Consider the following 27,860-nt stretch of genomic DNA (forward strand, 5'->3'; position numbering starts at 1 on the left):
TTAAAGGCAAACAAGTCATGCATGAGAAGTAAAGATAATATTCTTGTGCTGGTCATGTAAGGCACATCTAGAAAATACTGTTCTGTTGTTTGGGGTTTTTTAACTTATGAGTTAAAACAAGAAACCTCAGTTTGGAATATGCAAAATATAAGTTTTTGAGAAGACACATAAGGAACATGGGCATGGTCAGCCCTAGAGTCTAAAGGCCAAGACCACTGGCACTTCTCCTGCAATGAGACTGAACCTTTTGTATCTCAGCTGTGAATGAAAACTAGAAATTCGGAAAGATCTGTGAAAACAAAATGGGTAGGGTCAGTACCATTCTGCATGTGTACAAATTAATTTATAATCTTAAAATGAGGAAATCAGAAACTGCCTCGTCGACCTGCTTGTTTGTTTCTGTGCTCCCAATCCTTCCCTGCCTGTGTTTCCTACCTCACAGTGGAGATGTGAGGATGGATTATTATTGCTGATGGATACTCAGCGTGAGGGGTACATGCACAAGTACTGCATGGAATAAAACAGATGGAGGTACCACAGCTGATGTTCCAAACTTTGGAGTGTATTGCTGTAATGTTTACTGTGTATTAGGGATTCCTGCACTTTATTTCTGCTCCGTGGGGAGTTATCCTCCTGTCCCAGTCCAGAACTTGGCTGAGACCACAAACCTTCAATTTGTTACAGCAGCCAAGAGTACTGTATAAGGGATTGTTCTGCAGCAGGCATTGTACAGCGCTGCTCTGGAAGCTTAGCAGAGCCATTTGCTTCACAAAAGGCTCTGAAACTCCTGTTGAGATGCACAATTAAAATGTTTTTCTTAGACTTCCTCACTTACCCTAACAAATGCAGAAAAGGGGAGTGCAATGTACAGGACAGGCTGGTTTGTAAGGAGCAGATTAGGAGGAAGAAGATTCAGAATAGCCACAGCAAAGCAACCTGAGAAAGATATTAAATTGTAAACCCAAAACAGCTTACCCTTGAAATTCTAAATCTCGCTGTTGGGAACTGTTGTGTCCGGAGAAGCTGCAGTGTAACGTGAGCCTCAGATGCACCGTCAGGAGCTCCCCGCTGGCTGATGGCTACAGCACATAAAAAGCTGTCTGCAGGCACTGCTGAAGGACTGGAACAGGAATCCAGCAAGTACCGCAGTGCTCACATGCAGTTTTTGCTGTTCATAAAAAATAGTTCCAGGTAAATGTGAAGTAAAAAAGCCTCACCTCATCTACATTTATTTTCCATAGGAGTCAATGAAATATTTGTCTGTCAATACATTGGCACGGCCATGCACGGGAATTAGAGCATAAGGTAATTAGCGCTAAGTTAATGCTCGTTTATTGCAGTCACGGTTCTCTGTCTGCTCTTCCAGGCTATCCCGACCCTGAGGTGATGTGGTTCAAGGATGATCAGCCTGTCAAGGAGTCCCGTCACTTCCAGATAGATTACGATGAGGAAGGGAACTGTTCTTTGACTATTTCTGAAGTATGTGGGGACGATGATGCCAAATACACCTGCAAGGCTGTTAACAGCCTTGGGGAAGCCACGTGCACCGCAGAGCTCCTTGTGGAAACAATGGCAAAAGAAGGAGAGGGAGAAGGAGAAGAAGATGAAGAGGAGGAAGAATGAAACAAGACTAAAAAAAAAAAAATATTTAAAGACTCTCCTTATAAGGCTCAGAAAACCAAGTTATCAAAAGCACCTTGTGTGAAATGTAGGTCTTTGGGGGGGTTGTTATTTCAGCATGATCAGTTGATACCTGTTAGCTTTATGTATGGGCATTACTTCAAACCAGCAGGCTTTAAAGTTGCTAGTATGATTGGACCGACTTTAAGCAAGCCATCAACTAAGTTGCCCAGACTACTTTTAAAATCAAATGTGTGGAAACCAAGTTACATTCTGCATATCTTAAAGAAAAAATTACTTTTTACTGAGCTCATTGCTCTTTACCATCACTTTTCTCAGCCAAAACCGCAGCTAAATTGGCTCCCTGAGATCTACTTTAAAGGAATTGTTGGCCAGACATGCAGTGAATCTCTCCAGTCCTGAAGAACAGGCTATCCCTTGAGCTGTATCTTCTGTAAGGGAAGGTTTGACACAGCCAGTGTTGCAATTTGTATGTTGGCATGGTTCATTTCTCGTTTGCTTTAAGCAGAGTTCCACTCCAAACTTCAGACATTCACTGCCTCTGTCAGTGAGCTGTTAGTGCCCTTGCATTACTGGCTAGCATTAAACATCCAGGTGTTTTCCTGAGATATTCCTGATCTTGCTTTTAGCCAGCTGATCCCACTTTGTCATCTTTCCCTTATTAAGCCTGTCACTTCAGTGCAGTTGCAGCTGCCTACTTAAGAAACAGAATGAAAACACAAAGACTGAGAATTTTTTCTGTGTTTCTGGTCAGTCTAATAAAGACTTATGATTTATATATATGCTGCTGTGGAAAAACAGGTTATTGCACAATCAGTGATTTCTCTGTGCATGTGTGTGAATGGAATCCCCGGTTAGTTAAAGTTTTACTTGCATTTATTTGGCAATTGCAAAACAGATTTCAACTGATGATAAGCTGGAAACTCCCACAGATTTTTTGAGTAGCCAAAAAGATAGTAGCCTGGATTACAAACTCCTCTATTCTTAGCAATTTCCAAAGAATCTTAACCTATATAGGACCTATTTCTACCTTATGAGCTTGATCGTCTTGTTTTTGTCTTGAACCTGCACCAGTAAGGCTGTTGCGTTTTTTAAAAACGCAGAAAAACAAAACAAAAAAATTCCAAACCCCCCTTTTTTCTTCTTTTTTCTTTTTTTTTCAGAAATGGTTAACGCACTCAGACTTAGTAACTTTGCTTTCCTTTCACAGTATTGGCACTTTTTAATTTGTTGTTGTTGTTGTTCAGAGGTAATATCAGAGGCTGCAAGGTGATTATGCATAATCCAAAACCAGTGTGTCTTATATCTATGTATCATTCCAGAAGTGATTCTTTTTCTTTTCCACTTTTTGTGTGTAAAGTGCAACCATTTGCATTTCAAAGATTACCTCTTTTGAAAAAAGACATTACCTTAAATCCTCACCATTAAGTAGTCAGTGTACTTTAATACAGGTGTGTACATTATCAACCTTAGGTTGTTTGATATTACCTAGTTGTGTATGTGTTTCATATGATTTGCTCTTCTACATTCAAAGTTCAACTAATGTGGATGACACAACGGTTTGTAACTGCTTTACTCTTTGTTGCTAAATTCAGATTGCCAGCATGTCTTTTCGATTGATAAAAACCTCTTGTTATACTAAACACGGTATTGCCACAATTCCTTATACAGAAAGGTTTTGAATCTGATTTAGAGCATACAGAGCTTTCCTCACTTTTTTAATGTTTTAGGCAACAACGGGGTGTATTTTGTACCTTAATAAAAATATGCTAATGTTCTCCGTTTGTTAAACCATCAGAACTGCAAAGATGAGACCGCTACGGCTGTAGTTACTCACGGTTCCTAAATAAATACTACCACAAAGCACACTCCTCGTATGCTCTGTTGCAGCGTCACTGTGTTCACCTTGGCCAAGCCTTTCCTCCTGCCCCTGAGAGGGGCCACACAAAGCCATGAGCTGGCAACAGTGGAGCCTCCTTGATGTTTGTGGTGCTGCTGCCCATCCCCTGCCCTGGCTCTGCTGTGCAGAGGCTGCTCTGCCCCAGCACCAGCAGCTCCAGCCTGGGGCTGGCACTCGTGGCCTCGTGCTCTGCCCCATCTCCGGCATCATCACAGGCCTCAGGGGGAACCTGGATGGGGCACCAGGGCAGCTCTGCGTTTATTCCACAGTTGGGAATTCCTGTATGGTGGGGAAATGTAGAGTTCTGAAAGACTGTGGGAGGAAGAGAGAAAAAAACCAGAAGTTTCAATGTAGATATGGACTTACACCTATGCTTCTAAAAACTGTAAAGACAAAGACAAATCTGCTTGTGGTGCCTTTATTCAGACTTCTGCTAACATGCAGCCCACGTCACCACAGACCATGCAGGACCACACAGGCTCTCCTTAAAGCAAAGATTGTGCAAACACTCTGCTTGTAGCAACGTGCTGCTTGAGCAAATCTTCAGCCCTTCAAAGAGCCATCTTTGCAAGGTGTGCCCCACTGTCTTGTGAATGTACCTGGCTTTGTTCAGTGACTTGGTTTCCATCCAGGTAGGCACACACCTGAAGCAGGAAAAGGTCTGGCTCTGCTGGGCTGCTCTGCAGGCACAGCAAGGTCCGTGGGTGCACGTACTGGGTATCAAAGCCCACAGACTCAGAATTGCTCTTCCTGCACAGATATTCCCTTCCCTCTCCTCCTTCACAAGTCCTTTTGTGTTCCACAGGCTGTAAACTGCCTATTTTTCTTTTGCCCCAAGGATGTTCCAAGGAGTTTACTATCTCCCTCTAGCTTCCTATTAACATCCATTCTAGTCTGCAGGAAACAACGACCTCTACTTCCAAAATTATGTGACATGCATCTGATTCAGCTCTGAGCAACTGACTCCAAGCTGTATTTGACCTTGAATTTTCTGTTTTGTTTGAAGAATAGAATTCTATTTCCACTGAAGAAAGATATTTTATGTACTTGAAACCCTGTCTCAATTTGCCAGCCATGGTCTAATAAAAGGCATCTCTTTTTATAAACCATGCCTTGCTTGTATAATGTTTACAGAAATCCACTCATAGGGCTGAAACCCCAATAGCAGAGGTTATGCAAGACACTGGTATTGCCCGAGGTGGACCACTTAATTCTCCTTGTATTTCTTTTGTATGACATTCAGCCTTCTCAAGAGACTACAGAGAATTTGTTTTTCACTACTTGTGTTTCTGGATTTGCAGAAACTTAATTTACTTCATGACCATCCTGTCCAACCTCTCAAGCATCCTGTGCAAATTTCTGGTTGATGAGGAGACCTTTGCTAATTGCATGGGTGGCATGCAGTCAGCTGGGTCCCTGCTTCCCTTCGCTGACAAGGAAGACAGCAGTGGACTGCACAGCCCTCTCCTCTGCAGTGACTGTCAGACTTTGCAAACAGTGATTTTTTAATTTATTTTTTTTTACTGGCATACATGAATAATGAATGATTTGTTCCTCTAAAATTTCTTTGCGTGCTTATTGAAATACTGCACTAAAACATAGCTGTTTGAAAGTGGAATTCTCATATATCATCTTTGCATTTTGAGCCCCATTGTCTGCAAGAGACATGCACATGAATTTATTAGGCCACAAAAACACTCACATGGAAGCAGAATTTTCTGAGGTGGGGAGTGAGGCTTATGCTGTTATTCTGCACTGCTCATAAAGGGACTGCACCGTGACATGCATGGGAAATAAACCGAGAGATGTTTACCAGACTGGAGCCTCCACTACGTGTTTACAATTTCTGTAGGGGAGAAAAAATAAAAATTCTTCTGTTGTGGCTGTTCAGAAAGGCAGTTAGTTCTATCTGCCCTGATGAGGATGCTTCAGTGTTTGTTGCTGGGAAAAGTAATGCTTTCCAGGCTTTCGCTCTTGTAGAGAGCTTCAGCAGGAAATGAGTTACAACTTCTTATTCATACAGCATCACAGAATTGTTAGGGTGGGCAAAGACTCTGGAGATCATCCAGTCCAACCCCCGTCAAGGCAGGGCCACCTGAGCAGGAACGCATCCAGGTGTGTTTGGAATGTCTCCAGAGGGGGAGACTCCACGACTTCGCTGGGCAGGCAGCTCCACAGCTCTGCCACCCTCAAAGTTCTTCCTCAGGCTGAGGTGAAACTTCGTGTGTTTTAGTTTATAGCTATTGCTCATTGTCCTGTCGCTGGGCACCACCGAAAAGTCTGGCACAGTAAAGCATCTGCCTTTGCAGATTAACGGAGATCGCTTCTCAGTCTTCTCTCCTCTGAACTACATTATAAAAGGGATGAAAAACTACGAGATAGTCCACAAATAACCTCACCAGCTACCGTTATTAACGTCGCTAAGGACAGGACACACCTATTTCTCCCAGCAAAGGGTCGTTTTGAACCAGCCCTGAAACGCGAGCGAACAGCTCGCAGGTGTCGGGCCGGGAGCCGCTCCCCGTGCCCGGTGCCGCCGCTGAGGGCCGATCCCGGGCGGCTGCGCGGAGCTGTCCCCGCCCGCGCGGGAAGTCCCGCCCCGCGCCCGCCGAGCGCCGGCAGCGGGCGGGGCGCGGGAGCCGCGAGATGGCGGCGGCCGGGAGCGGCGGCAGCCGGGCGGACAACGGCTACGGCGGGCAGCAGGCGCGGCGCAGGAAGGGCCCGGGCGCGCTGGCCACGGGCTACCTCGTTATCTACAACGTGGTGATGACCGCGGGGTAAGCACCGGGCGCGGCCGCTCGCGGGGCTCCCCGGCCGGGGCCGCCGCCGGGGCGCGGGGCTGCGCTCGGCCGGGCTGCGGCCGCGGGTGGGTCCGGCGGGGCAGCGAGGGCAGGGCAGGGCGGCCGGGCGCCGCAGGGAGCGCGGCCGGGCCGAGAGCAGCGGCCTCTCCCACCGTCCTGCCCGCGCTCCCTCCGTCCCGAGCCCCGCGGCTGCACCGGCCGGGCGCCGGGTCCGGCGGTGAGCCCCGTGCCCCCCTGCTGTCCGTGGCCCTGCCTCGCACTGTGGGTAACGCTGGAGCGCGCAGCCGGCCCCCCGCTCGCTGCTCCTCGTGCTGGAGAGGGGCTCCTGCAGGTCCCTGCTCAGCTGCCTTCCCGCTGTCCCGGCTCTCCGCCGGGCACTGTGACCATAATCCAGGCTGGGTGCCCGGGCATCCCCCGAGCCTGTCCCTGTGCGGCCCTGCCCAGCCTGGGCCAGGCCTCAGCCGCTCCCGGCCCCGCAGCCTGGCCTCTCTGCCGTGCCCCTTCCAGAGGGAGTACTGCACGGCAGCACCGAGTGCGTGTTCCCTGGGAACTGCCGTGTTTTATAATTGACACCTTAGTTTGCTCTGCATCAATTCTCGCATCCAGGTGGCTGTAGATTCCTTGCATCACCGTGTCTGCGGTGTACATTCCAGCAGTTTGCACTAGAGTGATGACCCTAAATGCAGGGAACTTATCCACGTTAGTAGTTAAAGGCACAAGTCTTGAGCCTTGCAACATTTCTCCATAAGCCCATCAGCTGCCCTGTAGTTTGAGGCTGGAAACTGCTTTTGGGACATGCAAGCTCCTGGACCAGCTTGGTGCTCTGCCCGTGCACTGCATGGCAGAATGCAAGTTGGGGCCAATTGGTGCTTGCTCACATGTGTTCTTGGGTACAAAAATATAAAAAAAATAAAAATAGCGACAACTGGGGACTCTCAAGAGAAAGGAGACTTTTTTCTTCTTTTTTTTTTTATATAATTAATTGTGGCTCTGGCATCTCACTGGCAGCCAGATAAAAATAAAACCGTCTTTTGAAAGATTGAGGATATTTGGGTGGGAGGAGAAAAGAGCTTTTAAAATGGATCCCAAATGAGCGTGTTTTCCACTAGAGAAACCCTGGCGGGTGAGGAGCAAACAGAGCAGTAGCATGTTTGGGGGGGAGGTTAGTGTAGAATTAATATAGATACGATTCATTTCAATAAGGCAGTTGGACATGAAGGTTCTTGTCTTTGCTGGTGGCAGCTGGTGCTATTTCAGCTTACAAGATATTTACTTGTGTGGATCAAAGGCAGGGGAGCGAGGAGAGCTCAGTTCTTGCAAGGTGCTTGGTACACCCGTTACCCAACAGCTGTGTTACTGTGAAATGTTACTGAGCAGGTTTATGGCTCCATAGGACATTTGCAGGGTATTTCTCTCAGAGGGCAAGGATAATTACCCACCACTTTAAGTAATCTGTTGTTTCAGAAATTACATGAGTAATACAACACATTGCAGGCAGTCAGGAGGGCTTTTCAGTTTTGTTGTGGTGTCCCTACACGATGGTAACAAGTTCACCTGAACTCTTCTAAGAAATAAAAGCATTTCCCTGCTCATATTTTGTTGCTCATATGCAATTCACTTGTGTGTTTATAAAAGATATAAAAAACCTGAGAGAGAAGTTGTGGTATAAATGGAAAGTTCTCTTTGTGGTCATGGCAGGCAAGCTCCTGAGAATGGGAAATTTCTATTTCTTCAGAAGGACAAATTTTTTTTAAAAGTTGAGTGCTGGAAATCAGAAATAAATGACATAAACCTCTATTTAGCTTTCTGTTGTCATGTAAATCTTGATCACAGTGTAACCAATTTTCTTGATTTATACCAAACCTCTTAGAGAATTCCACTCTTGGATGGGATGTGATTTATGGTGCTTTAACATGAGCTACCTTTTTCTGGACATGGTTGTGATTAGATGATTTGGGGAGTTGCCGTATGAATTCTGTGGTCATAGTCATATTTCTGTGTTGTCTCTCACTTTTCTTTTGGGGTAGGTCACCGAGGGCTCTCACTGATAATTTCTCTTCAAATGGATGAGGAGTTTGCAATTCCCCATGACACTGCTGAAATTCCACCGTATACAAGGTTAAGCTTAGGAAAAAAAATCAATTTATTTCTTATTATAAAGCCTTTTAAAAAGCTAGTTTTTCTGAAGTTGGTTGACAGAAGCTCAGTTGTTCAGATGAAAAGATTGAAAGATGGTTATAGAGCTGGTGGCGGTGATTATTTACTGACCCCATGTCAATCAGAATGCTCAGACTTAGTTTCTCCAACTGCACTGACTTGGAAAGAGAATTGTGAAAAGGACAAACCAAAAAATTCAAGGTGCCCAGATGATGAAGTGATGCTCTAATAGCACGTGGGATTTTTTTGAAGTGGTTTGTTTGGTTTGGTTTACAAAAGGCTTATAAACTGAAGCACACAACAACATTGTGCAGTATATAGGTAATAAAGTAAATGTTTTAAAACCTTAGTTGCCTTAACTATTAACTTTATTTAAAATAGATCAAGTAACAGTCAAAAAATCTCAGCATAGCTACTGTATTTATTTTGCTTTTATCTTGACTTAGCTAAAGAAAACATAACTACTCCAAAAATAATAGATCTTATTTCTGGTTTTATGCTGTAGTGCACGTAGCGTGTGGATTCCTGCATAAAAAAATGGTTTTTACAAGAGCAAAACAGTAGAAAAAGCATGTGTGCCTATGGATTCCTGACTGGAGCTGCATGCACCTACCATTTGGTTCATGTTTTGGGTGGGCTGTTGTTTGTTGCAGATACAGGACCAGCACGGTACAGCAGGGATAACCAGTACTGCAGCTGGCTCTCAGCTGTACTTGCTCAGGTTTTAGTGCCCATGGTTCAAGGCATTAAACTGCAGAAAGCTCTGCCTCTTGCTTCTCTAGTGTTCAGGCACTCTTTTCCCATCACAGTGTGAAGCTGTGTAGTTGTGCCTGACTTGGCATGGGAAACTCACTCTGGAGGCAGAGATGCAGCATAGAAATTATTTTTCCTGAAAACTGTATTTGACCAAAATCACTGAATAGTTCTGGGTGGGGAGAGCATGCTGTTAGAGCTGAGTGTAAACATTAGATAAGCTGCTTTAAAAGGTGATTATGTTTCTTATTTTTAGTCAAGTGCTGTAAGTGACTAGTACTTCTGGGTATGAGTAGCTGGTGGTGGTATAAACAATGAATTTAAAAAGGATTTCACTCAACAAGGTAATGTAATAGCTTTTGAATTTGCAAGAGTTGGTGTTAATCAGTGTTGAGCAAAGAGTGTTCCGGGTTATGAGTTTCATTGTCCATGTCTTCAGTGAGTGGTTGTTGAATGTCAAAGTACATTTCTCCCTTTCAGGTGCACTCACCGCATAGCTCTGCTGTATTCTCTTGCATAAATGTTACAGAACCTCAGTAAACTTGGCATAAGAAAATACCTTTTTATGACCTGTGAGAGAGTCAAGGGTGTTAACCAAAGGACCTGAGCACAAAGCTTGTCTATCAAGTCTGACCAAATGAAAGCAAAAAGCCTCTGTGTGTGCAGTACTCATTTTTCTTATTCTGGATTAATCAAAAAATGGTGATCATCCAGTTGGGGTTTGCAGACAGGGTAGCAGTAAATTAATGAAATGTAACTCCAGCTTATCAGGTAGAGTTCAGTGTGTAGGTCAGAGAAATGAGCTTTCATGAGACAGTGGTGTCTTTTGCTGCCCTTCTAAACTTCTTGCCAAGTTCCATTTTCAGCTGATATTCCTTGGTTTCACCTTCTCCTGTTCCATTTTGTCTAGTCTTAGAGGGTGAAGAACTATTTAAGAATCACAGAAGCAGGACAGAGGTACTAATAGCTTCAGCACAAACTAGGCTCAGCATTTAATTTCGTATGGATTAATGCTGTGATCTATATCAAATCCTTTTTGAAGGATGTTAGATAGAATGGAAAGTATAGTCTTGCTGGAGTCAGTGATCTGGCACGAGGGTGGAGATGAGCAAAAGGCTGGAGCTCCTCTGGGAGCCGTGGGATTTGCCAGTCTCCATTCAGGTGAGAACGGTTTGCAGGCACAGCCAAGAACTGACACCTTGTGCAATTGGAGAAATTGCTCAATTCAGCAGTTTCTCAACAAACGTGGAAGATCAGGAAAAACAGAGAAACTTGACAGGTAAGAGGAGCACAGTATCAACCTGCTCTGATTTCCTGTTCTAAAGAAGAAGCAGTTGGTGTTGCAGGGGAGAATCACTAATACTGTAGTGCTTACTGCTTTATTCTACACTGCAGTCCAAATACAAAATTAATCTGATTTATTCTTTGTAAACAGCAATTACTTGGCAAATGTTTGTCCTTTGGTTTCACAAGATGGCTTTAACTGAAATAACTTGTCACTGTGAAGAAAGGGAGGGCTTGTTCCTCTTTCCCATTTATCTTCCCCACTCCCCCTGCTTTTCTTTGATGAATGTCTTCCAGAAGTTAAGGCAGAAATTAATTAGCTTTCTTTCAGTTCTGCTAACAGATTTTGTCACAAACACAAACTTGAATGTCAGGGTTACTTATTGTTAAAAAATACGAACTTCACTGTGTGTTTTAAACAATTACTACATTTGGGGTAATATGTGCACATACTTTGCAATATCCAAGGTAATGTGGTACTTGTAAGACTCTAATATGCTGTGAATAAAGGGAATTTCTTCATCGTCCCTGTTACAAAACCACAGCTACACACTTTTGTCCAAAGGGCAAAAACAATTGCGTAGTCAGTGCGCTTGCTGCGTGTCTACACATTGGGGTGGATTATTAGCAGAGACACTTGATTTACACGAGGGGTTTGGAGGGAGATGGAGGTGGCATTTAGAGTAGTTGAGTGTAAGAAGCCAGAATGAGCCTCTCAGTGAAAGGTTTGGGAGCCCCTGTTAAGGATTATTCTTGACCAACCAACCCCTTCTCCCCATGTTTGCCAAAAGCAATTGGAAACTAAAGTTAACTACAGATGCTGCTTTCAAATGGAAAGTGTTTGACCAGGGTTTATCACTCACCTTGGGTTTGTGGCTTGGCACAGACTTGACTGAAGAATTTCTCATGTGGACAAGCACCAGCTCTGGACAGCTGTGCTAGTTAGTGAAAACTTCATCAGCCAGGATAAAAAATTCTAGGTTTGATTAATTACTTGAAGGAAAATCAGCAGGGTTAACAGGTCACATTGTTCACATACAGTTGTAGTTATATGGGTGCTACTTACATTGGCTCAGATATATTTGTTGGAAAACTGGGATGGGAATTGCCATGCTGCCTTCAAGGCTTTAGCAGGCTCAGATTCCTTGCAGTCATTTATCTATAATGATTTCTCGTATAATATGTGCTACCAGCTAAGCTGGATGGCCTCTCATAAAGTCTAGGAGTTTACTTTGAACTGAAATGTTAAAATCAATACCTTCTGAATCTTGTTTATTTCATGCTGCTGTAAGCTGGTAAGAGGTCTCTGACAAGCTGTCAGGGGTTTTCTGACTAAACTGAACAAATGCCAATCTGCCATGAATACATTCCATAACTAAATTAAACAGAGCTCACTGGAAAATAAACAGGGACATTAGAGATATTAACACCATGTTGGTGCTGAAAAATGCTTTAGAAATGCATCATCTTTCACTTGGATAAATTTTTAGAAGATGCAAGTATTTAACATTTCCAGTGTTGCAGAGTGTATTTCAGGACAGTTCTGCCTGTTGCTTTCTCAAGTATTGAAAGGGGGCTTAAAGATTTCTTTTTATTTATGCTTTGCTTAATGTCTCCTTTTTTTCTCTCTTTCAGTTGGCTCGTTATTGCAGTTGGTCTAGTTCGGGCGTATCTGGCTAAAGGCAGCTACCACAGCCTTTACTATTCAATAGAAAAGCCCCTGAAATTCTTCCAGACTGGAGCTTTGCTTGAGGTGGGTGTAGTCCTATTCCCTGGCATTACTATTATTTGCATGAATATGTTATATTTCTTACATTTACTTTAATTCTACTGAACAGCTCACACAAAAGCTGCATTTTCCTTTTAGCAGGCCGTGAGGGAGTTTTACTGTCTGCTATTTGGCTTGGGCAGCAGAGCTAAATATTAATCTTAATCATTGAAATGCAAATACTGAATTTTAAGCTCCTGTAACAGAACTAAATGTGTGTCTGAATTGCTTAATTTGAAATGTTAGTGATTTGAATTTCTCTTTTTGTTCTAGATTCTGCACTGTGCACTTGGTAAGCTTGCAAATTTTCAGTTTATTATTTTTATAGAAGACTGCACTTTTAGCAATATATTACCAAGAAAAATGTTACGATCTGTGAATTTCCAGATTTAATTCTTGCATAACTTACTGATTTTTGAAATACATTCCATTGTTTACTCCCTAATTTGAGAAGTCACTAAGCAATAAAACAGTGCTTCAGCTCCTATCTGAATGTTCACTAGCCGCTATTTAAAGAGAAAGATGGCGTTTGAGGTTCCTAAAGCTGCAACTACAAACTTGCTGTTTTTCATCATTGTCCAGGCAGCCACGTACTGCAGGGGGTATTAAACTGTAGGTTCATACTGATTTCTGTGGGGTGTTCTAATGACCAAGTGAGGTGTTGGGAGAATTGGTGCTAGGAATGTGTCAGCAGAGGGCAGTCTGGTTCTGTTGTTGATGAAGTAGTTCTGACCCTCCTGAATCATCCAGTTACTCTGAAAATGTCTTAAAAAGGCAGTTCATAAACTGTACACAGATCATCCCAAGAAATGAGTGATCATATACACCTCAAATGAATGTAAAGTCTTCTCAGAGTAAACTGTGTGTATCATCTCTTTGCCTGTGCTGCCAAGGCAGTCCTTCCTATGCTGTTTAGTTTTACTAAATCTCAATTACTGGTTTTTACAATAAACCATACTTTAAAAAAAAAACACGTTAAAAATTAGTATTAAAATTTTTAAAGTCTTATTGAACAAGTGTCAAGAAGGAAAAGTTAAATCTTGGAACACTGGAGAGAAAACCTTGCAGATAAAATACTGGTTTTACCACCCTAAATCCATAATGCTCTGCTATTTTCTGAACCTAAACTGGTGTGCAGACACCAGTGTTTACTAGTACTAAATCTAAGAATGTAAAAAATACAATTGGACTATCATTTCCTCACCCTTGGGTGTCTATGTCCATCAAATCAGTGAGTAGCAGGAGAGAGTCCTGTGTTTCACTTTCCTGGCTGATGCAGAACAGCAAATAAGATGATTATACAGCCTGCCTGTGTGCAAAACTAATCATTCTGGCTCAGTTGATTTGAGGTGTGGATCCATTTAGCCATGTTATCCTTAATAGCACAATTTAATATTAGAGAGAGCCATTAGGGGAAAGTGGCAACATTTTATGCCATTATTATTATTCTATTTCTTTGCCTTCCCTAACAAAGCTCTTCTGCAAAAGACTGGTTTTCTTATAACTGGCTGTGGATTATATTTTTTTTCTGTTAATGGAAGTGTTTGTCAGCTAAATAAAGTGAGGAGGTTTTGCACAGCTGGATGCACTGCTGCTGTCTGCTGCAGTCCTACTGACTGTAGCTGAAGTTTCTATGCAAGGAGAAACAGGAAATTTGCAGATTCCTTTGCCCCTGCTGAACTAATTGCTCTAACTAGAGCTGTAATTCTCTGTCAATAGAAGAGCTTATGTGTGACAGATGGCTGTGTGTATCAGCATAACTTTTCTCTCCACATCTTTTCAGTAGAATCTGAAATGTTAGCATCTGTGTGTCAAGTCCTTCAAAATACAAAGATTGATAAGGGAGTGTCTCTGGTTGAGAACAGGACTTTGACATATGGCAGAGATTTAAAAAATATAGAGCTCTACCTGGAAAGGAGGTGACATGTAGCCCAGAGACCAAGACAACATGATAAAACTGAAGATAACTATGTCTGCAGGATTTTCCTTTTTTCCTCTCAAAGATGCCAGAGTTATCAATGAAAATAATTCAACTGAAACTTGCTTTTGACTTTTCTTATTCTTTCTTCCTGTTTCATTTTCCTCTTTGGTCTCTACATCTTTCTGAAGCTGTTGGGTTCCTTGTGGTTTGCATGAGCTTTACAAGCACTTTTTACTATATCTTAGGAGCTACACCTGCTCTTTATCATTTAGCTATTGGAAGAAAATAAAACTTTGAGAAGTGAAGTTTAGAAATTTTGTGTAATCTTACAGTCTAAAACTATTCCTGCTTTATCAGACCTGGCTGTGTAGGGTCCTTTTACTGGCAGATCAGTTGTCACCTCAGAACTTGTTGAAAGAACTAGTGATATTTCCTTACTTGAGAAAATCTTCAGGTTGCTTCTGTACCTGCTGGTACATCAGCTGTTCCCTGGGGTTTGTTTGTTGTGGGGCTGGTTTGGGGGTTTTTTTGAGTTTGTATTTCCAGGAAGGAATTACAAATCCTGCATCTATCAAAATATGGGCTAGATCAGTGTTTCTGAAAAATACTTAACATTTTTAAAGGCTGTTTTTTTTTGGGGATATACAGTGCAAAGCATAATTTTATTTTTTAAATCACAGTAATGAAGAGTATCTTGGATATTTTAATCAAACAGGATTTATTTGAAAGAATGTATTCCAGAAGCTGTTTGATTGAAATTATCTAATTGAGCTGTTCTGTGTATTGAGGAATGTGCTGTGATTGCAACAAGATCAGTAACATTTGTTTGCATTTTGATGCAGAAAGCCTTGTCAGGGGATTGCACTGCATTACACTGTATAAACACACTGAAGGACTGACTTCATATTTTCAAATTAAAAAACAAAAACATATAAATGCTTTCCTTCCAGAAATTTCAAATAATTGGACTTTGGTTTAGCTGTGTTTTATTTCCCCCCACTACCTCCCACCCTGGTGTAGTCAGAAATATTTACTAATTGCAAAATATCTTCCAGGCATTGTTCCCTCTTCTGTTGTTCTGACTGCTTTCCAAGTGATGTCAAGGGTTTTCCTGACGTGGGCAGTAACACATAGTGTAAAAGAGGTAAGTCAAGCTACAAATTGTTAGAAAAACTATGGATCCATTCTGAAAACCAAGTGTTGATCGCTGTCTTACTGTCCTTAAAATGTCTTGTTTGTATCCCAGCACAGGAAATTGTTCATACGAATTTCTGTGGATCAAAAGAAATAAAAATAGATCTGATGTCATCTTTTGTTGACAGTCAAACAGAGCGAAGTCTGATTCTCTCCCTGTAAGACATTTAGCTCCTGGATAGATTCTGCCGTCCTTACTGACAGTTAAATAGGTTCCAGTGTGTAATACAGAACACAGAATTTGGTGCAGCCTTCTAGTGTTCATCTCATTAGTGCCATAATAAAAAGCAAAATCTCGTTGCCCTCCTGCATATGCAGTTCACTTCCTGTGGCATCTGAAACTCCCCCTCAATTGTTTGTGCACAACAGTGGCTCCATGCTCTCCATTGTCACTCTCCAGGATCATCTTTCCTCTGTCCTTCATTCAATTTTCTCATATTCAAACACAGGTAATTTTGAAGGGCTGTGTATTTTTTCTCACTGCTCACCACACCAAATAGTGCTTTACTTTATGTGGATCTCTTCAGAATCTTTTGGAAGCCATGTTTTTTGAAGATTTTTTCCTGACAGCTGTTTCAAAATTTAGGCATGCTTTAATTGGTACAGGTTATGGTGACTGACTCATGTAATGTGAATCCTTGTAGTAGTCTAAATATGCTGCATCTCTGCTGTAACTTTAGCCAACTACTCTTACTGGTTTTCTTCTCATTAAAAAAATTAATTAGTCTTGATAGCAGTGTCAGCCTGGGTGCCTGAAATAAGTGACAGTCATTTTATGCATAAGGTTATTTGTGACTTGTCATGGAGAATGGCTTAAGGAACTTGTCTTATTACAAAGTCTTGAGGGAAGCTGCTTTCTCTTCCTTCCTCCAAACCTGTTATCACAGCATCCATGCGCATGTAGAGTAACATGTCACTGTAGTTCCTAGCAATCAACAGTCCTTTCTGGTATTGTGATGCTTGTTCATCTGAAGCTTTAGTTTCATGCTACTTAAAATGGAAGAATGTTATTTTTCTCAAAAAATATAAAACTTATTTTCTAATGGACTTCCCTGTTGCTGCAAATTAATGTACTCTGGTCTCTGTTAATTCACCAGAAATAAGTACTAGGTTTTGAACAAAAAAAAAACAAACACCATAATCTCAAGACATTAGATTTTATATGTATAGAATACATTAAAATAAATACTCTTAGGCTTTTGCCTGTTATCTATATGATGCTGTGATATCTGGTGCTTCATAAAGAACAGTGATAATCTATTTTTATGAATTGTCTCCTGATTTTGAAGTAACCCCAATATTAAAGGTTGGATTGGATAGATTAGAGTTATTCCAAGTGTTGTCTATTAGATATCAAAGAAAAACCTGTAATATTGTGGGTTAGATGTTTTGAAGCTTATGCCCACATTTTCACCAGAGAATACTGACAGAATGGGAGCAATGAGTTTAGCCAAATATTTGACTTTTAACACAGATTCTTTCAACAATAATCCATGCAGATTTTTTTCCCCCACACTTGTGTGGTCTTCTGTTTAAAGTCTTGCAGGAGACTGTATTATTTATTACTTTTTTAATGTCTTAGAAAGTGGATATAAGAATGGTGAGAATGAGGAACATGTGATGAGTTTCTGACCTGTGACTTAGAGCAAATAAATCAAATAAGAGGCTGTATTCTGACCCCTCCCCTTCCCCCAACCAGGGAGCCTGCAGGCTCACCTGGGGAGACGTACTGCAAGTGTCACAAGTGTTCTACTTTCTCTAAAGGGCTGTCTGCACAAGTGAGCTCCATGGTGAAGGCCAGGATTAAATTCTCACACAGCTTTATGGAACTTGTAAGCGATGCAGTTGCATGATGAGGTTATTATAAAATAAAATGCAGTTTTTCTCTTTAACTTTTTGAGTGAGACTTGTTCAGTATCTTGCTTTTCCAGACTGCTTTCATATATAATACAGCTAAAAGAAGAAATGTGTATTGCATCCCTCCTGTCAGGATACACTTCTAGAAATGTGATGTGATTTGAAGCATGCTTCTTACCACTAACATGTTTGTGCTTTTTCTTGACTTCAGTGCTGATGTGTTGTTAAACTCAATATGAAGTTATTCACAATAAATGTTGAAGCATGGCAAATATTAAAGCACTGCACACTGAGATTCTCCTTAGCTGCACTGTAGGAGCAGCTGTTGGTGTTGTGGAGGAGAGCTTGGCATGTCATCAGTGCTGGCTATTATGTCAGAAAGGAACCAGTCCAGTGAATTTTACTGTTTCGCCTGCAAAGGAGGATGGAGAATGAGCCTGGCATGAAGGGCTGGGAGGATGTAGGCATAGGAGAACAGAAAGTGCCCTTCAGTTCAAAAGATGTTTTTTGAATTTGTGTGAGCAGTGAGATCACCTGGTGACATCATGGCAGGCCTTTGTGTAGTTCCATTCTGATAGATAGTTCTGCACACAGTTCTGATGGGTAATTAAAAAATGGTATCAGCAGGCATTTATTGCTTATCCCATTGGGTTCAGTTACAGAAAAATTGCAAATAAGTGTGATATATATTGAGAGAAACTTTTGTAGAATGCTCAGGCAAGAGATGCTGTGAAAACAACAGGTACAACATGTAGAGCTGGTAATTGGGACCCTAGTATCTGCAGCTGGGAATTGATATCTTCAATCAGTAGTAAAGCATACTTACTTAAAAGAGGGAAGAAGATCTTAACTTACGGTATTTAAGACTAAATTGTAAAAAGTCCTTGCTGGAAGGGTCAGAACTCAGAATGGCTGAGTACAGTTGAAAAACCTGACTCATCACTGCTTTTACATCTATGTAAAATTAGAGCAATACCATACAGCACAATAGTCTGTCAGGCTCTTTGTGCCTACTGTGAAGCTTCCTTTTTCTTTTTTTTTTTCCTCCCTTAATTTTATGTTTTATTTTTTAATTACTGTACCAGAGAACCAGCTCTTTGGAGAGAGACGTGCTGTTCCAATATTTTCCATCATTACACTTGCATAGTGCTGCTGGTTTTGCTCTTCTGCATTGGATTGCTTAATTATGTGTTTAGCTGAAATTTTCTGCAAATTTGTCAAACTGTTACTCTTAACATAGAGAAATTTCCCCTTCCAATCTTAAGGAGAACATTAAAAACCTCTCAGGCTTTATTTTGTCAACTCCCAGTTCTCATCTTTGCATCTCAAAAGACAGTGGTTTCTTTTAGATTTTAGCAAACATTGTCTGCTATTCACAGTATTTAAGAAAAGCTAAAATATATTCAGGACCCTCCTTGATGATATGTTGGCTTGAAACACATGCCAAAAAAATTATGCCTGTTGTTTGATAGACCCCTATTAAGAGAGTTGGACAAGCAAGGTGTAAATAAAGTGTAAAATGGTTTTTGACTTGTGTCTAAGACTTCCTTGAAAGACTGGCATGCAAAACAGTAGTGGAAGAAGAATTGAATTCTCAGGGAGCATTTGCCTTAGTGACTTATTACAGGTCTACTTTAGGTAGATATATAAATACACAAAGGTATATTTGCCCTATCTTCAACCTAGAGGAGGAATGATGCAAATGCAGCATTAGCAATGGCTAAAAGAATAAGACTCCTGAGAAATTGTTTTGTGAATCAGTTCCCAATACATCTCAGTCATCTTTATCTGACATACTGAAAAACCGTTAGTGCTCAAAAAGATGTTCTGATAATGGCAGACTGGTGACAGCTATGTGAGTGTGCAAGAAACAGACTTTATAATGATAACCACCAGTTCCCAGTCTTCTTTCTTCCTTAAACAGGGACACAAGCTATGAAGGCACAATCAGTGATTCTTTAAGTGACCTAACAGGATTGTGTATTTCATAGTGGTGTGAACTGTTTTAATAACTTAGAATACAAAGGAGAAGGGGGAGACCAGACCTTGAAGGCAGTGTTAAAGATGTCATGTGGTAGAACTGGACTGTTGTAATTTCCTTCCATGTGTATGATTCACTGTTAGTGTCCCAGATTCTTGCCCTTGCTCATATCCTTGGCTGCTACTTCAAGCTGCAGACTTTTGGGTTTTGAATTCACTGATTTCCATAGCTAGGGAAGGAAGTGGGATTTAAAGCACAGGTTGAAGCCTTTGACTCAGAGGTTTAGGTGAACTCATCACTAAGCTGCTACTCCCCATTTGACCAGAAGATGCAGCTCTGGAGTGCTTGTCAAGCACATTCCTCCTTTGGAACAGCAACATCTGGGAAGTGCTGTTCGCTTTTCCGTGCTGAGAACTAAGTCTTGCTTATAAAGCAGACCTCAAACAGGATTAGGATCCTGCAGCAATGTGTAAAAATAGATTTGGTCTCTTCTCTGAAAGTCTTCAAATAATTTTTGGATTTTGCTCTTTTATGATGATGTAAGGGAGATTAATATATTAAAAAATTACCAGAATGTGGAAAAAGAATAAGGTGCTTTTGCTACAAAGTGCAGTGAAAGTGACCTGAAATGTTACACACAGCAGAACATAGATTTACAGCACAATATAGATTACCAGCAGCTCTGCATTCCAGGATAGCTCAAGATTTCTGTATAAATTTTTCTGGGTTTTGCAGTCTCCAACAAAGCTTTTTCTGGATAATTCCTGTGAAAAAAATTCCCTTTTTTTACCCAAAAGTATATGATCAGTCCCCTCCTATTGAAAAGTTTCTCATTGTCCATATATATATATATGTTCTTGTTTCTTTTTTTTCCCTGTTGGTTTGTACTTTGTCCAAGATGAATAGAGCCCACATCTCCTGACTTCCTGAAAAGTCCTCCTGACTTTTTTCAAGAGTTGGAGGAAAAAAGAAAATGTGGGTCCCTGTGGCTGAGCTCTTTTTGTTCCCACAGTCCACTGAATTTAGGTTCAGGGTGCTCATACAGCTGGGAATTCTGTTGAAGAGGGGAGAGAGGGAGAGGGATGCATAAAAAGTATGTCTGCTCCCTCAAGAGTTTGTACTGTGGGTATGTGACCCCCACATATACTTGATCCATCTGGAACTTGAACCTCATAATGATGCTCCATAATCTAATAAATATAACTCTTCATTTTAAAGTACATGCTTTTGAGGATTGACATTATAAAGATTAAGGCAGTTTATTACAGAATATTTTGAGCTTAAAGGCACCCACAAGGATCACTGAGTCCAGCTCCTTGGATCAGACCCATAGCCTAGACCAGCTGAGCTGATCTCAGGGGTAAAATGTGGAGGGAATTGTGGGGTCACTGAAGGATTAAAATGTCACTGATGTGTGACTGACATAAAAGCTCCAAGAGGTGTAAAGCAGTGAAACATGATACTGCCTTGAGTGTAACTTCAGAGGAGTTATGCTAGTAACAATAAGCAGAAAATGGAGCAAGGAACGGTGAATCAGGTACCTGTCAAACTTACGTGAGGTTAAGAGACAATCTGAGCATCATTCTCCTCCCAGGCTGAGGTCTGGTGCTAGCTGTTTTGCTGCTGCTCAAAAGCAGGACCACAGAAAGGAAAACAGTGCTTCTGCTCAGAAGTACCATGAGCTACTATCAGAATATTAAGGGCAAACCAGGTATCAAGTGTTAGACCATTCTTTCTGTGCTGGGAGACAATCATAGGACTGAAATAGAAGCTGGTACTCTATAGGAATGGGAAGAGTTAAGAATTATACTCAGCACTTCGGGGGTTTCTTGTACCAATTTACCTTGCACAGAATATGAGAGCTTAAATTACCCAATCATAATGGAGAGCTATTCGTAAGCAGCTAGAAAAATACAGAGCACAATAAAAGAAGGGTGTTTTACTGTTGTTACTAATGTTGCTTTTAAGCTCATTCTTGGAGTCTGTTCTCTAAAATGATGCAGCAAAGCAACCCACAGGAATTGATTTCTGTGAGGTTTTCTTGGGTCTGGTGAGTAACTGGTAATGCTCAAGTTCATACAAAGCCTTTTTTCTGTTCTCACAGGTACAAACTGAAGACAGTGTCCTCTTGTTTGTAGTGGCCTGGACAATCACCGAGATAATCCGTTACTCTTTTTACACGTTTAGCTTGTTAAACCATCTCCCTTATCTCATCAAATGGGCCAGGTCAGTAGCATAATAAAAACTACAGCCTTAAAGCACTGATCTGACAGGGATATTTATCCCTGTAAAGTAGTTGCAGTGCAAAAAATTAGATTTTGCCTTCAGGTAATTGCCCTATTTGTGAACATGACTGCTTAGCTTCTTTCCAGCAGATTTTCAAGTTACAAAAATCTATTGCACTGCAAGTTGAAAGAGTAGTTTATATGAACTCAGTTCCATTTACAAAATAATTGTTTGTCATAAACTGATACTTAGAGTAGGGGATGACAGTAAGTAAACTGGCATTTAGCAGTAATTTTTGAATCCAGTGGTTGTCGTTGAAATAATATTTAAGCTCATTGATTAACATCAACTATATTTGGCCCTGTTTTAAGTAGTAAAATTACCTCTACCAAAGAGTTCAGAAATTAAAATAATGAATTATGTGTCTGTGGAGAGAATAGTTTTAAAGATAGGTTTTAGAGTCTCAGATAGAATCTTTAAACATTTCCAAACAAATGCTGATTTGAATACTTACCTTGCAATAATGTTTTTACCATGCCATGCTCTAATCAAATAAGATGTAAGAAAATTTAATACTGAGTGGAGAAATGAAAATTTGAATATCTGTAAAATCATTTAACAAATCTTTTGTCAGAGTTTGTAATAACTTTTAATTCTTTCTGTGTTTGTTTCATTCTAGGTACACTTTGTTTATAGTATTGTATCCAATGGGAGTCTCAGGTGAATTACTCACAATATATGCTGCATTACCCTACGTCAGGCAGTCTGGCTTGTATTCCATTAGTTTACCTAACAAGTACAATTTTTCATTTGACTACTATACATTCCTGATCCTGGTCATGATTTCTTACATTCCAAGTAAGTATGAGTTTGTTAGGTTTCTTAGTATTAGCAGTTATACTGGGAAAAGCAAACAATTGTGGGAGTTACATACATAGAAGTAACCAATTTAGCCTGCTGATGACCTTGTTTAATTTTTTGCATGGCTCACAAAGGTTTAGTATCTCATGGAAATTTCAGCTTTTGCTGTTTGTATATGCGTGTTTTCCATCCCCTACTTTCTTGTTCTGCAAATGTACTGTGTACCATAGCCTTAGAAATAAGAGAAAAAGCTCTGGATAGAGAGAGATGGAAGGCATTTTATACACATTGATGTGTTTAAAATGCCTTAGAGTCTGAAAAGTGACACTAGAATTACAAAAAAATCAAACAAATCTGGACATTTCTCTTGAAGGACTTTTTCTGCCCTGCAGTCTGTTTTCTTTGCATTGTGTGCATGCGGTTAAGGCAACTTTTGTCACCTGCTTCTACATTTAAATAAGGCATTTTGCATTTAATTAAAAATGTGATTGCTTTAGCAAAAAAATTAATAGTACCTGAAGCTTAAGAACAATATCAGTTCATCTCTTTAGAGGGTAAAAGGCAATGGATAACTTGGGCAAAAAGTGGATAAGCACATCCTCTAATAGAGAATGTGACTATAATATTTAATAGAGAATAGTGACTGTGCATCTTGCAGGCCTCTCTTCACATCTTATTGACTTGAGTCTGTTTTCTCCTCAGTCTTCCCTCAGCTGTATTTCCATATGCTGCATCAGAGGCGAAAGGTACTCTCCCACACTGAAGAGCATAAGAAGTCGGAGTAATTCCAACTCCTTTTCAGAACTTTTCAAACATCAAAATGCTGCAGTTTTTCAATACCCAGCACATTTGTAAAGAGTATACCAAGATAAGTCAGAGGTAAAAGACCAATAATTTAGCAAGAATAACCAATAAATCTGATTTCAGTGAAATTCCAGGATGTCAAATATTGAAATAATTTTCAGCTTGCAGTGCTTCAAAAAACTTAAACTTTATATGGCTTGACAGTTAACCTTTTCCTTAAATGATGTGCTAAATGGTTTTCATTTATTACTAAATGCCTGAAGGTTGCAGTATGAGTGATGAAGTTGTACCCACTAAATGCCTGAATTGGGATTATATTACTGATACCTCTTTTTTTAAGTGCTTGACTGCATGCCAGAAACTGTATGTATTGCTGTGAAAGCAAACAATATGCTCTGGAATACTTCAGGATAATGTCAGAGACTTCAGTGGAGAATGTAATCTGGGAAAAGTGTTGAATTTAGAAAGGTAGGTTGTGTATTTAAAGGTGATGGGAACAAGAACAAGAAACCAATTAAGGAAAATGAGGGGACTTGTGGTTCTTTAGGAATTTAAACAGTACACTGTCTGACCAGAGTGTGTTCTCTGAAGATCTTGTTTAAGCTCATCACTCAAATGCTAAGATTAATTCACAGGTTGTAATTCTTACCTGAAACATTAAAATTACCCCAAGTACTGCATCCCTGAATACTTTTTTACATACTAAAAAAAAAATAAAATTAATACTAACTGTAATACTTCTAGTGGTATCAGTAATGAATCTAAACAATATAAAGGAGTAGGTCACCCAGAAGCAGGTGCACTTCTCCCTTTTTTATTATAAATTATCATCTCTAATCATTGTCTGTGATACTCATCTTTCAGTGCTGAGGACTACTTGCTGTATTTGGGGGCCTTGTTCCTTAGCCTGACTTTTCTCAAGTGACTGAGGTCATCATTCTGGCACATCCAAGCAGGCAGTTCCAGGCACTTGACTTCTGAAGTGTTGCAAAGTCAGAATCTGCTCCTTGCAGAGCAGATTATCTCACGTGTTACATGCTGCCTTTGCAGACTGGACAAACCACCCTCATCTGTTCCTTGGAAAGAGCGGAAGACCACAAAAAGTTATATTCTCCTAGGTGCTTTCTCTGGGTTCTCAGGTTTAACCATCCCTTGGGAAGGTAAAAGGAAAATGAAAGAGCTGAGAAAGCCTGGTGGTGGGGTAGGAAGCACTACTGCTCTGTGAGCTGTGCCCCAAGTCTAGAAGAAACTTCTGATTTGGGAGTAAAAGGGTGGGGATTGAAAGGAACAAAAGGAGAAGGAAAATGAGTAGATATCCAGGCAGAGACAAAAGGAAATGCAGGTTATGGCTTTGCTCTGTTAGGAATTGATGGCCATGCAGTCAGCCACTAGACCTAGACCATGCGGGCTTCTCTGGCTTCCCTCTTGTTCCATGGTTTAGTGTCTAAATGAGGTGTGACCCAAGCTCCCATGCTACCTGCAATGCTGCCTCCTGCTGTGCCTGCCAGCACCTCCCCTGGACACATCCCAGCTCTCCCTAAACACAGCCGGGAAGTACTCAGGACACAGGCTCTCTGTTCTAGCAGCTGGGAAGAGCTGGATTTACAATTTTTTTGGTTTATGCTTGTCAGAGCTATATTTTAAAAAAACAACTTGGCGTTTTTCAGTAATTTTCTTTGGCTCCATCAAAACTACTGAATTTTCCTAACTCTCACTATATAGAGTCTTTCCTGTTCAACACAAACAGGACTATTATAAGCAGAGAGAGGACAAGAGGCAGTAATAATCTTTGCTTCTATTTTCAACATTTTGGAGCCAGTTATTGACTGGATTAAAAAATACAGGACGTTGTAGCAATTTGGGTGTTGGTCTTTTCTCTAAAAGTTCTACTATCCAAAATTACAAGCAATAGGACTAGAGGATATTGCCTCATGTTGTGCTAAGGAAGGTCTAGATGGGATATTGGGAAAAGTTTCTTCATGGAAAGGATTGTCAAGCATTGGAACAAGCTGCCCTGGGGAGTGATGAGAGTCACCATCCCTGAAGGTATTTAAAAGAACTGAACATGTGGTGCTTAGGGACATAGTTTACTGGGATTTTGCAGTTTGGGGGTGATGGTTGGACTCAGTCTTAGAGGTCTTTTCTAGCCCAACTAATTCTGTGATTCTATTACTGTGACCATATACAACCTCAAAATGGTTTTGGATTCAAAGATGCAACAATTCAATTCATTTCCTGTATTAGGTTATGTGCTTTGTTGTAGTGATCTGAGAAATGTTATATTATTCTGAACTCATTGTTTGAAAGTGTAAACTTCCACCTCTGAACAAAACATCTCCTTTTGCTTATATGTGCTATTAAAGAAGTTAATATCAGTATTTCTGAAGGATGTCATCTAAAAGATCTGATTTCCTCATGTACTTAGGTCACTGGATATTGTCAATGCTCAGCTCCTGAACTTTTCTTAATTTGATTTCTGTGCCCAAATAAAAGATTTGGTTTCAAATTTGTTGGTCCAATTTGGAGATAAAAAATGGATGTGTAATACTCCTGCATGAAACAAACTCCTGGCTCTGTTGATGAGACAGATACAGTACAGATCTATAGCAGATAACTCTGGCACCATGGAAAAGCAGAGCAAGCTGCCAGCAGTGAGAAAGCTTCTATACAACCAACACCTTTGCTGAATCGGTTTTATTATAGAATATTTACTTTAATTGAAAGTATCAATTTATGAACCAAATGGAAATAAACTATGGACTTTTAAAAGAAAATGGAGTTACTTTTCCTTTCAAAAGAAAAAAAGTTGCTTTCACAGTAAGAATTCTTACCAGCAAAGTTGATTTACAAATTATATTCTGAAGTCTGAAGATACAGTTACTATGTACAAAAATTCAGTGTTTCATCTTGCAATGCTTTTTCAAATTTATCTTCCATGGAAATTACTGGAAGATGATCTTGAGAGAGAACTGTAGTGTGATGCCCTAAAACTGTTTGGGTTGTTCCCTAACACTGACTTTGCTGACACATGTGGGGTTTCTGCTCTTCATAAAAGAAGTTTCCCCTCATCTGTCACTGAAATGATAGTGGTTTCCATGAACTCTGTAATAGAAGCTTTGATTGGTGCTGTGTCACAAATGCGGGGGGGTTTATTTTCCCCACAGGCTGTTTACTTGGCTTGCATGTTCTCTATCCGCATATCCGAAGCAGCAGGCCTCCCCTGCTTTGGTACTCTGTTGTGTGCACTGGTTCAGTTGACAGCACTTTATGTTCCACCCTGCCAGCTCTGAGTTAGTCACTACCCTCCAAAAGAGCAAGGTTTTCACCAGTGTCTAGTTTACAACTGGAATTGTAGAAATGTTCATATTTGTAAATTACAGTAAGAATGCAGGTTACAGTGCAGGTAAATTGTAATTTTTCACAATGTGATATTTTTATCAGAGGGTTTTTTCCTTATGAAGGTTGGCATTTGTGTGGACCAATCTGCAGTGTCATTTTAAAACCTATCTTTCAGCTTAAAATTTTCATGAGTATACATCAAATCATGTATTTTGATGTATATGTCAGTGAAACTTGGGTGAAAACTATATACAGTCATTTTTGTATTTTTTTCTATGTTGTGAAGAATAAAATTGTAATTTTATAAGTCTGATTCACTAAGATTATTATAAGTTAAATGTATTTTTTGTATATTTAGGAATCTGGTATTATCTGGGAGCTCTGAAAGACTAAGCATAGATTTTTTTATGCATGGTTGAAAGATATTTCAACTTGATAATGCAGTGAAATGGTTTGTATGCTAAAATACTAGTCTGTGTTTTTGCCTTGTGAAATTGATTCTGTGCTCTCTGCCTGGATTTGGCCAACTGATCAGTGATACTAATTGCTATAATCCAAATAAAATAATTCTGAACAAAATGTGTTGTATTGTTACTGTTTAAGGAACAAAAGCAGATACATTACAAATGTTAGGGCTGTATTTTTATTCATTTGTATACAACTCATACCTTTAAATTTACAAGTTCTTGTAGCATATGTAACTCTGGAGCTCCAACAAAAGAAATAAGAAACTTCTTGCTGTTATTAATGCTCTGCTTTCCACATTCAAAAGAAGTACTCATAACAGCACCTTAACTGTGTCAACACTCACAACTTCCTGAAGGATCCTCAATTGAGTGTGAGCTCTTTGTTCTCCGGCTGTTATCTGTACTCTGGATGCTGATGGCTTCCTTCAAAAACAAAACAGAGTATTATAAATGTAGTGGAATGCTTAACTAATCAACAGAATACTTCAGAATTCATTTACTAAATATAATATGTCTGCTTCCACGGCAATGTTTTTAGCATTTTTAACACTTCCTGAAAGAGATTTAAAAACTGCGTCTAGATGGCATTAATGCTCATAAATAACAAGTTACAATCCTCTAATAGGAACTGAGTGGTAGCTGCAGTGAGTGCTATTATTCTAGGCATATGCTTGTCATAAGATTGCACAACTACAGTGATTTTTTGTTGACTGAAGGCAGGATGAAATGATGTTGTCATGCCCAGCATCAGCACATGTCCTACGCATGACGGCTGTGACTTAGCACTCCTGTGTAATTAAAAACTCGGAAATGCTGCGCCGTGGAGAGGTGCTGAGCTCTGTTTGTGCCTCACAGTAACTATCACTGGCTATTTGTGTTCCCTCTCTGCATTTTGAAAACTCTGTG

The 27,860-nt window shown here is 40.4% G+C and overlaps 2 protein-coding genes across 5 annotated transcripts in view; both read left to right on the forward strand.

Moving 5' to 3' along the window:
• Positions 1-4,624, forward strand: part of MYLK (myosin light chain kinase) — a 195,829-nt gene extending 191,205 nt beyond the window's left edge. Inside the window, exon 32 of one of the 2 annotated variants that reach the window (XM_058839679.1) lies at positions 1,367-4,624. In XM_058839679.1, coding sequence (XP_058695662.1) covers positions 1,367-1,623 — 257 coding nt within the window. In that variant the 3' untranslated portion in view covers positions 1,624-4,624. The remainder of the gene's footprint in view (positions 1-1,366) is intronic. The other variant, XM_058839680.1, reaches the window with a different exon arrangement.
• A 1,518-nt stretch (positions 4,625-6,142) lies between these two features.
• HACD2 (3-hydroxyacyl-CoA dehydratase 2) lies at positions 6,143-27,062 on the forward strand. Of its 3 annotated transcripts, none has more exons than XM_058839731.1 (7): positions 6,143-6,318; positions 12,172-12,289; positions 12,578-12,596; positions 15,281-15,369; positions 21,362-21,483; positions 22,163-22,341; positions 23,047-27,062. In XM_058839731.1, exons 1-7 carry the CDS (start codon positions 6,188-6,190, stop codon positions 23,127-23,129), a joined length of 741 nt encoding a protein of 246 aa, XP_058695714.1. In that variant the 5' UTR covers positions 6,143-6,187; the 3' UTR covers positions 23,130-27,062. The 3 variants fall into 3 exon arrangements, with proteins under 3 accessions (XP_058695714.1, XP_058695716.1, XP_058695715.1); XM_058839732.1 differs by lacking the exon at positions 6,143-6,318 and adding an exon at positions 11,181-11,261; XM_058839733.1 differs by lacking the exons at positions 6,143-6,318; positions 12,578-12,596 and adding an exon at positions 11,180-11,261.
• Positions 27,063-27,860: the final 798 nt, after the last annotated feature.

Source organism: Poecile atricapillus, chromosome 5 (assembly GCF_030490865.1).
Source record: "Poecile atricapillus isolate bPoeAtr1 chromosome 5, bPoeAtr1.hap1, whole genome shotgun sequence".
Taxonomy (NCBI): domain Eukaryota; kingdom Metazoa; phylum Chordata; class Aves; order Passeriformes; family Paridae; genus Poecile; species Poecile atricapillus.

Bases quoted from the DNA above. Each gene is read 5' to 3' on its own strand.
- HACD2 (XM_058839731.1), top strand. From the start codon at position 6,188: ATGGCGGCGGCCGGGAGCGGCGGCAGCCGGGCGGACAACGGCTACGGC. The intron at 15,370-21,361 runs GTAAGTCAAGCT...CTGTTCTCACAG, and splicing joins TAACACATAGTGTAAAAGAG to GTACAAACTGAAGACAGTGT. The intron at 22,342-23,046 runs GTAAGTATGAGT...TTTTCTCCTCAG, and splicing joins CATGATTTCTTACATTCCAA to TCTTCCCTCAGCTGTATTTC.